Source organism: Dromiciops gliroides, chromosome 4, assembly GCF_019393635.1.
Source record: "Dromiciops gliroides isolate mDroGli1 chromosome 4, mDroGli1.pri, whole genome shotgun sequence".
NCBI classification, from domain to species: domain Eukaryota; kingdom Metazoa; phylum Chordata; class Mammalia; order Microbiotheria; family Microbiotheriidae; genus Dromiciops; species Dromiciops gliroides.
In genome coordinates this window covers 416075211-416084176 of record NC_057864.1, presented here as the reverse complement: position 1 = coordinate 416084176, position 8966 = coordinate 416075211, and the positions used below count along the sequence as shown (strand labels likewise).

Below are 8966 nucleotides of genomic sequence, written 5' to 3'. Positions count from 1 at the left end.
AACCACCCCTCGCCACCTGGGCATCAGGTCCCGCCCCCTTCTCTATCCCACCAGTGAGGAAGGCGATCTCCGTGTTTCAGAGGCCAATGGGAAGAAAGAAAATCGTGGCGTGGAGGGCTGAGAGGCGGGAGATTCCTGTACTGTGATATTGACCCGGACCTGGGATTTGGTTCATGCTGAAGCCCAGGGGCTTTTTCCTCCAAAACTCCAGGGAGAATCTCAAGCATGCCAGCCCACTAAGCGGAAACTTCAGAAGGGCCACTGCCTTTCCTTCTACACCACCCCCACGGTGCAGAATGTGATGTAGTTTCCCAGGAGTTTGCACGTTTCAGAGGGACATCGTTCCTTCCTTTTTTTTTTTTTAAAGGAAAGTTGTGATTTCATGGGTGCATTGAATTCCCGATGTACAAACACTTTCCAACGATGCACACTAGCGACTCCTCTCCGAATTAGAGCTGCCCAGGGCTCCGAGAGGTTGGAATGGTTTGACTGTGGTTGTGTTCGAGGGCAGCACTAGAACCTGTATCTTTCCGACTTCGATAGACCCGTTAGCCAAACCTCATAGATGTCACCAATTCGAGAAAATTCTTGACTGCATACACTATAAACCTGCAACAAGTATTAATCAAGAGGGTACTATGCGCCAGACACTGCTAAGCGTTAGGGATACCAAGAAAGAGCGGGAAGAAAAAGTCAACTGGGGAGACAACATGCAAACAATTATGTACGAATAAAATATATAGGCTAGTTTAGAGGCAATCAAATGAAAGTACAGGGGGCAGCTAGGTCGCGCAGTGGATAAAGCACCGGCCCTGGATTCAGAAGGACCTGAGTTCAAGTTCGGCCTCAGACACTTGACACTTAATAGCTGTGTGACTATGGGCAAGTCACTTAACCCTCATTGCCCCTCAAAAACAAACAAACAAAAAAACAAAAATAAATGAAGGTACAAGCATTAAGGGGGATCAGGAAAGGATTGTTTTTGCAGAAGGTGCCAATTTAGCTGGGACTTGAAGAAAATCAGGAGATGGAGATGATCAGGGAGAGAATTCCAAGCATGTAGGACAGTCAGTGAAGTTGGGAGTTGAAGTATATTGTAGAATAAGTGGTGACAGCATCAGTTCCTACTCAAGAGTTTAGTATATAGCTGTTGCTGTTGTTCAGTCATTTTCAAACCTGTCCCGACTCTTCATGGCCCCATTTGGGGTTTTCTTGATAAAGGTACTGGAGTGGTTTGCCCTTTCCTTTTCCAGGTCATTTAACAGATGAGGAACTGAGGCAAAAAGGGTTAAGTGACTTGACCAGGGTCACATGGCTAGCATAGGGCAGGGCAATTTCCAGAATGCATAAAAATCGACTTATTTCTCTTGTTTGTGTGGAGGGAGGTAGAGTGGGGTTAAATATAAAAGGAATATAGGGGTGATTAGCAAATATGGAAACTTCATTTAGGAGAATGTCATTCCTTTTAGCAGCTTAAACCCTCTGCTGAAGAAGAACCCATAAGAAAAACAGAATCTAGGAGTCCTCATTCCCAATTCTCTTCTCTATTTCTCCACCCACAAGGCAGTAAAGGTGTCTTCCAGCCAACTTGTTTGAGAGATTTCAACACTAGGGATAGATTACCTAGATCCTGAGTTGCTTTTCCCACTGAATATCACACATCTACAGGATTATATGCTGGGATCGGAACAAATGAACTCTTACCCCCCAAAAAAACAATTCTGATCCCCAGTCAGCTATAAGACTCTAGGCTCTAAGCACAGTCTCTCACCCCATACTCAATTCTGTGAAACCTGCTTACTCAGGCTCTGCTGACCAGCCACAATTGGCAGCAGATTAGATAATCAAGTGACTGGAAGACCTTTAACCTTTACAGCACTCTGCAGTACCCCTATCAATTCTTCTCCCAATCTCTCCCTCCAGAGCCATTCACTTGGTGGGGGTGAATATGGCAACCCTAATTATTTTGGTTGGGGGCTGGGCAAGTCACTGATTATCCAACCCCCAGAAAGACACACATTCTGGCTTTCCAAATTCCATTACATATTAACCTGGGGAAAAGACAAAAACAACAATCTTTACCCTCTGACCTCTGTTCGACTGAATTGGGAACACTTGATTGATAATTGATTGGTTTTGTTTCAAGTTTTTTTTAAATCCCAATATTCTTTTAAGGTATTATGTTTCTAAGTTTTCTTATAATGTATAAATTGGTGAACAATTGTATCAACTATGGTGGAAAAGCAATTTCTTTTATATCTGGATGATAGCAAGATGCAGATAGAGAAATTCTAGTAGAAGAATCTGGCTTTGTCTTCTGTTTGCTATTAGTTATGCATTTTAAAACTGAATCCAAAATACCTTAAGAACAACTTATTTGACATGCACTTGTGTCACCTTAAGTCCTTTCTGATCTTTTTTACCCAGGACTCTTTTAAATTTTTCTTTAAGTCTGTTCCATCTAGGTTCAAGGCTTCAACCTCAGACTGTTCCTATATGTCTCCTCCCAACCACTGGACCTCACAACTCAAACTCTTCAGACCAAGTCTTCCCCACTTAGCCCCTTTGCCCCCATCCCCCACCCCTGCCATGATTTCTTCCACCCCACTCAGCTTGAAGCAGTTACAGAAGAAGAATCTTTGCCCCTTTTCCTTAGATATAGAGAAGTGGGGAGTGTTATGGGAATATTATGGGCCCATCTTACCCCAGAAGTTCTCTGGGGTAAATCAAAGAACCTTCTCTTGGAGAAACTAAACCAAAGGACAGACACACCTAAAGAGATAAGTGGCACTGGATTTGGACTGAGCTAGCTCCAGGACCAACACCCTTCATTGCAGTCTCCCCTACCCCTGGGGAGATAAGATTAGGTGTGCCTGCTGCCTTTGTGGCAGGAGGAGGACAGAGATGGCTTGAGAGATCCATAGCCACTCCTCACTCAATTCCCCCAGCCATCACCAGTAGGAGATGGTCCTCTCCCAATAAGGGAACTATCCACAGTCAGATGATCACCCCCATCAGTCCTCTATAAAAATACCTGCCTGTCTCCTGCTCAGGGAGATAGGTATCTCAGAGCCATGCTCTGTGCCATGCCTTTTCCCCATGAGCTGTCCAAGGATTTCTCTCTTGGCTTCCTTTCCCTAGTCCCTAAATAAACTATTATTTGATTCTAATTGGTTTTGTGTGCAAGAGGGTGTAATCCTTTAAAGAGGAATTCCTAAGAATCCCAACCCCTACCCTTACCCCTATCCCAAACCCCTATCCTAAACTCCCACCCATTTTCCCCATAACATAATTGGCGCCCAACATGGGGAAAATAGAAGAATACTGATGTCCACTCCAAGTGTGGCAGGAGCTTGGCTGTGGAGGGCACAGGAGATTGGTTCTGAAATCAGCTGGTGGGCAAAGAGTAGTCTCAGTCATAGAGTGTTATGCCAACTATTTTTTTTGGGGGGGTGAGGCAATTGGGGTTAAGTGACTTGCCCAGGGTCACATAGCTAGTGAGTGTTAAGTGTCTGAGGCCAGATTTGAACTCAGGTCCTCCTGAATCCACTGCTCTATCCACTGTGCCACCTAGCTGCCCCAGTCATAGAGTGTAATGACAGTTCTGTACCCATAGGTACGGAAGCAGGTGGGGAAGAAGGGGTGAAGGGAGGAACAGAGGGGGAATGAGGCTTAGGAGCAGGAGGGGATGGGGTCGCAGAGGAGGAAGGTGTGCCAGAAAGGTTAGCTAAGCACTTGGATTTGTGGTAATTTTTTATTGGCAGGAGGCAATCATCTAAGAAATCATTGAATTCCTGTGGAGAAGGAGGCCTTTTAGGGTTATCAATAGCCTCCTTAGATTCAGTTGGTTTTGCTGGGCATATTCTGTTCTTCTCCTTTCCTTTTGACCTCTGGCTTAAAGCCATAAAGGCCAGTATGTATGGAATCTCTGTCCATTTCCCTTCACACCTGCAAAACTTGTCCAATTGCAAAGTGGTATTGTGGTTAAGAGTTCTGTGTAAAGGCCAATTCTCTTGGGATTCCAACTGATATTTTGGGCAAACAGTATTACAATAATAGATCATGCATTTCTTTTTCAAATTTGTAAGTTCTAATTTAGTCCAATCTCTTCGGATGCACCCCAAAAGTGAACCTTTTGGAACACTCCCTTTCTGCCCCATGGCTGTACCTAAATATCATCCTGTCTAAGGAGAATGGTCTGAACGTGGTTTAGACGTTAGGCTAAGCTTTCTCAAGGGAGGGAGACTCTGGCTGCCCATCTCATGGAAGAGTTAAGTGCTGGCAAGGGACAGACACACAAACATAAAAGTTCTTACCCAGAAACATGGAGTCTGAGGGTCCAAACATGGTTTGGATGTCTGGCCAAGCTTTTGGCGAGGGAGGGAGACCCAGGCTGCCTATTGCTGCCACATGCAAAAGCTGACCGCCTCTACCTCTCCATGACTCAAGTAAGAGGTCGAGTCAGGTGGGACAGGAAGAAAAGAAACCCAAAAGGGAGGTTCCTACCTCCAGGTTTTGTGTGCCAAAAGGAAAGAGGAATTTCCCATACTCTGCAACATTGGGCATCAATTATGTTATGGGGAGAATAGGTCAGGGTTTGGAATAGGGATAAGGATAGGGGTTGGGGTTCTTGGGAATTCCTCTTTAAAGAAGGGTGTAAACCCTCTTTTTTTTTTGCAGGGCAATGAGGGTTAAGTGACTCGTCCAGGGTCACACAGCTAGTAAGTGTCAAATGTCTGAGGCTGGATTTGAACTCAGGTCCTCCTGAATCCAGGGCTGGTGCTTTATCTACTGCACCACCTACCTGCCCCGAATTACACCCTCTTGCATACAAAACCAATTAGAATCAAATAATAGTTTATTTAGGGGCTAGGGAAAGGAAGCCAAGAGAGAAATCCTTGGACTTCTCATGGGGAAAAGGCATGGCACAGAGCACAGAGATACCTATCTCCCTGAGCAGGAGACTGGCAGATACTTTTATGGAGGACTGATGGGGGTGATCATCTGACTGTGGAAAGTTCCCTTATTGGGGGAGGACCATCTCCTACTGGTGATGGCTGGGGGGAATTGAGTGAGGGGTGGCTGTGGATCTCTCAAGCCATCTCTGTCCTCCTCCTGCCACAAAGGCAGCAGCCACACCTAATCTTATCTCCCCAGGGGTAGGGGAGACTGCAATGAAGGGTGGTGGTCCTGGAGCTAGCTCAGTCCAAATCCAGTGCCACTTATCTCCTTAGGTGTGTCTGTCCTTTGGTTTAGTTTCTCCAAGAGAAGGTTCTTTGATTTACCCCAGAGAACTTCTGGGGTGGCCTGGGCCCATAATATTCCCCTAACACCCCAAAGCTCAGATACCCCAGTCCTCCAGTCCTCATTTCTGTACTTCAGCCTATAGACCTCCTACTTGACTGCCTCCCTCTCCCCCACTGTATTTAAGGATTTCCCCCAAATGCCAGTTTAGGGGAGAGGGAGAGAGGGTTCCCTCAACAAGAGATGACAAAAATGAGACCCTGAGATGTGGTAGGCCATAGGAAAGGCCTTTGAGAGAAAGCTTCTGGGTCCTTTCCACATTGCCAGTCTTCTTTACATTCTACTGTGCTCTGAATATTCAATACCTTTGCACGGGCTGTTGTTCCCCATGCCTGGAATTCTCTCTTCCCAACCTCTGACTCTTAGAATCTCTTACAAGATTCAGCTCACTTCCTCTGGGAGGGCTTTCTTGTTCCTAGCACCTGCTAATGCCATCCCTTCAGGTTACCTTCTATTTATCTTGAATGCACACACAGACAGACAGACAGACAGACAGACACACACACACACACACACACACAATCTCTCCCATTAGAATGTGAGTTCCTTGAGAACAGGGACTGTTTTTTTTTTTTATACCTCAGCTCTTAGCACAACGCCATGTAATATGGCAAATGTAAGCACTTAATAAATGTTTATTTTGATTGATTAACTGATTGATTTTGGTCCTCTGTGCCTCTTTGCCAGGACCGTAACTCCCTTGAGGATAGATTCAAATTAGTCTCTCTTTACCATCACTTTGAGTTCCTGCTTGTCCATCCTCAGCTCTCCTATCACTGTCATCTGTTTACTCTAACCATGATCCCTGACCCTTTGGGTCTTGCCACAAACTTGGTCACCTGATGGGGGGAGGGGAGTAGGTAAGTATATAACCCCTTAACTACCTGGGCAGATTCCCACAGCTAAGGACGACCTGACCTAGATAAGGTAGGTTGAAATCTGGGCAGGAGGCGGAGGTGGGGGGAGTGTCTATGGGGGCATTTGGGCTGTGATCCTGGGAAAGTAAGGGAATGAAATGGGCTGGTGGGCTGGAGAGAGACCCTAGAGGGGTGGCCGAGGGCCTATAGCTGCCTATTCCTATTCAATTTCCTCCCCAATCCTTCAGTCCCTAGACCATTCAACACTGACTTGCCATCACCATGAAGCTGCTCACCCTGACCGTGGTGCTCCTGACCATCTGCCACCTGGAAGGTCTGTGTTGGGGACAAGGGCAAAAGGGTCATAAGTGGTCTGTTCTCCTGTACAGAGCTGGACAGTTAAAGGGCCCGACAAGGGAGGTTCCCTGAGTCCTTCCCCATTTCCCCTAATCCAGGAGTCTGGTTCTTTAGAGAAACAAGGAACCAGATGCCTGGGTCTTGGCTAAGTTTATGGGGAGGAAGACTTTGAGTCAAACATCTGGACTGAAACTGAACTGGTTATGTGTGGTATATGTGTTCATTCAGGAGCCTTAGTCCGGAGAGAGGCAGAAGAAGCCCCAGGGGAGGGCCTCTTCACTGAGTACTTCCAGAAGTTGGCTAATATTGGCAAGGAAGTAGTAGAGAATGTTAAAGCCCCAGAGGTTAAGTCCCAAGTCCAGTGAGTATGGGAAAGGGAAATGGGCATTGGGGAGTGGGGAAGGATGGAAGGCCCGGGAGAGGGAATTATGGGGTTACGGTTGAGGGACCTGCAGAGCTGGGAGGGAGTATCCTTTAGTAACTCCCATTGCCATCCACACCTCTTGGCCATGGGGAAGAGCAGTAGCAATGAGAACCCTGGAGTCCATCAATATATTTCTTTCTTTTTTTTTTTTTTTTTAGTGAGGCAATTGGGGTTAAGTGACTTGCCCAGGGTCACACAGCTAGTAAGTGTTAAGTGTCTGAGACCAGATTTGAACTCAGGTACTCCTGACTCCAGGGCTGGTGCTCTATCCACTGCGCCACCTAGCTGCCCCTATCAATATATTTCTGAGAGGGTTTCCTCTCTCTCCTCTTCCCCTAGCTAAAAGCAGACTAGATTTTGGTGACCTGGGTCAGTTTGTCCCGACCCATTCATACATTCCTTCTCACCTCCCCGGCTCCCCCGCAGCTAGTTCCTATCCTCCCAACATATTGACTCTTGTCTTCATCTGTTCCTAGGGCTTATTTTGAGAAGTCACAAGAGCAAGTGATCCCACTGGCGAGGAAGGCCTTAAAACACACAATGACCTTTTTCAGCTCTCTTGTGGAGCAAGGAAAGCAGGCTGCCAGCCAGTAGGATTTTTTTCTATCCCCAGCTTGCCTTTGAATACATATATTATATAACTTCAACCCAACCTCCCCAAACCCTTACAGTTGAGTCTTCAAGTTGTCCTTTCCTTCCCACTCCCTGAACATCCCCTATTTTCTACAATAAATGGTGCATGAGCCATGCTGTGTGTCTGATGTATTTATTTTTTTTTCTTTTTTTGTTTTGTTTTGTTTGGGGTTTGGGGGGATTTGGGGGGTTTTTTGTGAGGCAATGGGGGCCAAGTGACTTGCCCAGGGTCACACAGCTAGTAAGTGTCAAGTGTCTGAGGTCGGATTTGAACTCACGTACTCCTGACTCCAGGGCGGGTGCTTTTTCCACTGCGCCACCTAGCTGCCCCCTGATGTATTTCTGAGATCTCAAATAGGCAGAGAGGCATGCAATGGGGCAGGGAAGAAGGGCAAAGGAACAAAGCAGATAGGCATGCCTTCAAAGAAAATGGAACACTGGAGTTTGGTATTTAGGGAACAGAGTTGTTTTTGCCATTCAGCTAATGATCTGAGTTGGGAGGAGGTAGCAGGGAAGCCCAACCCAATGAGGGGTGTCATGGGGTAAAAGAACAAAGTGGGAAAACAAAATTAGGGGGTCCAAACTCAAGAAATCCCTCTGTAGGATGGAAGATAAATGTCTTGGTGAGGGACAGGGGCTCACTTGGGGGCCTAGGTAAGAGTATTTATTTGAAAAGCTCTCTAAAATGGGGGTGGGGAGAGACACAAATTACCCATGAATAAATGTCAAAGCAATGGTTCCAAAAGGTATCACCCAAAACCTATACAGCCTGTAGAATTCCTCCCCACAAAAAAACCCCAAATCTGATATTTCCTCTTCATACTTCCTCCCTACCCATTCATCCATCCTCATCCAATTCTTTAACCCCTCCATTCAGAGCCCTTACCACTTACTAACCAGGCCCTTTTTCTGGGGAAGACCAAACTCTACCCCATTACTGTCATAGGGCCATTGGTGGTAGCTGTCTTGGGGCCTAATACAGAGTTGCTGAGATCTAAAATTCTGGGATCTCGAGCAGGAAAGAATGGGTTTGGGTGTTGTTGTTTTTCCAGAAACAATCCCAATTTACCTTTAAAACAACTATTTCCACTAGCTTCCCTTTTTTTGGGGGGGGGGAGGGCAATGAGGGTTAAGTGACTTGCCCAGGGTCACACAGCTAGAACGTGTCTAGTGTCTAAGGCTGGATTTGAACTCAGGTCCTCCTGAATCCAAGGCCAGTGCTTTATCCACTGCCACCTAGGTGCCCCTAGCTTCCATTTTTATCTAATAACCTTGCCTCCTCTGCTCAGAAATCTTACTGTCTCCCAGATAACAAGACTCAACCTCCCTTATGTGGTTCTCATGACCTTTCTCTGAGTTTACCTTGTCTTATCCAGGAAGAGGAAGATAGT

At 46.2% G+C, this 8966-nt stretch overlaps 1 protein-coding gene across 1 annotated transcript; it reads left to right on the top strand.

Moving 5' to 3' along the window:
- Positions 1–6081: 6081 nt before the first annotated feature.
- Positions 6082–7690, top strand: APOA2 (apolipoprotein A2). The gene is made up of 4 exons (XM_044004558.1): positions 6082–6231; positions 6410–6495; positions 6747–6879; positions 7419–7690. The coding sequence occupies exons 2-4, from the start codon at positions 6444–6446 to the stop codon at positions 7534–7536; spliced, it is 303 nt and encodes a 100-aa protein (XP_043860493.1). The 5' UTR covers positions 6082–6231; positions 6410–6443; the 3' UTR covers positions 7537–7690.
- The last annotated feature ends 1276 nt before the right edge of the window (positions 7691–8966 follow it).

What these genes read in the sequence shown, in the direction of transcription:
- APOA2 (XM_044004558.1), top strand. Translation starts at nt 6,444, where the DNA reads ATGAAGCTGCTCACCCTGACCGTGGTGCTCCTGACCATCTGCCACCTG. An exon ending in GACCATCTGCCACCTGGAAG is followed by an intron (nt 6,496 to 6,746) that starts GTCTGTGTTGGG and finishes GTGTTCATTCAG; the next exon opens with GAGCCTTAGTCCGGAGAGAG. An exon ending in GAGGTTAAGTCCCAAGTCCA is followed by an intron (nt 6,880 to 7,418) that starts GTGAGTATGGGA and finishes ATCTGTTCCTAG; the next exon opens with GGCTTATTTTGAGAAGTCAC.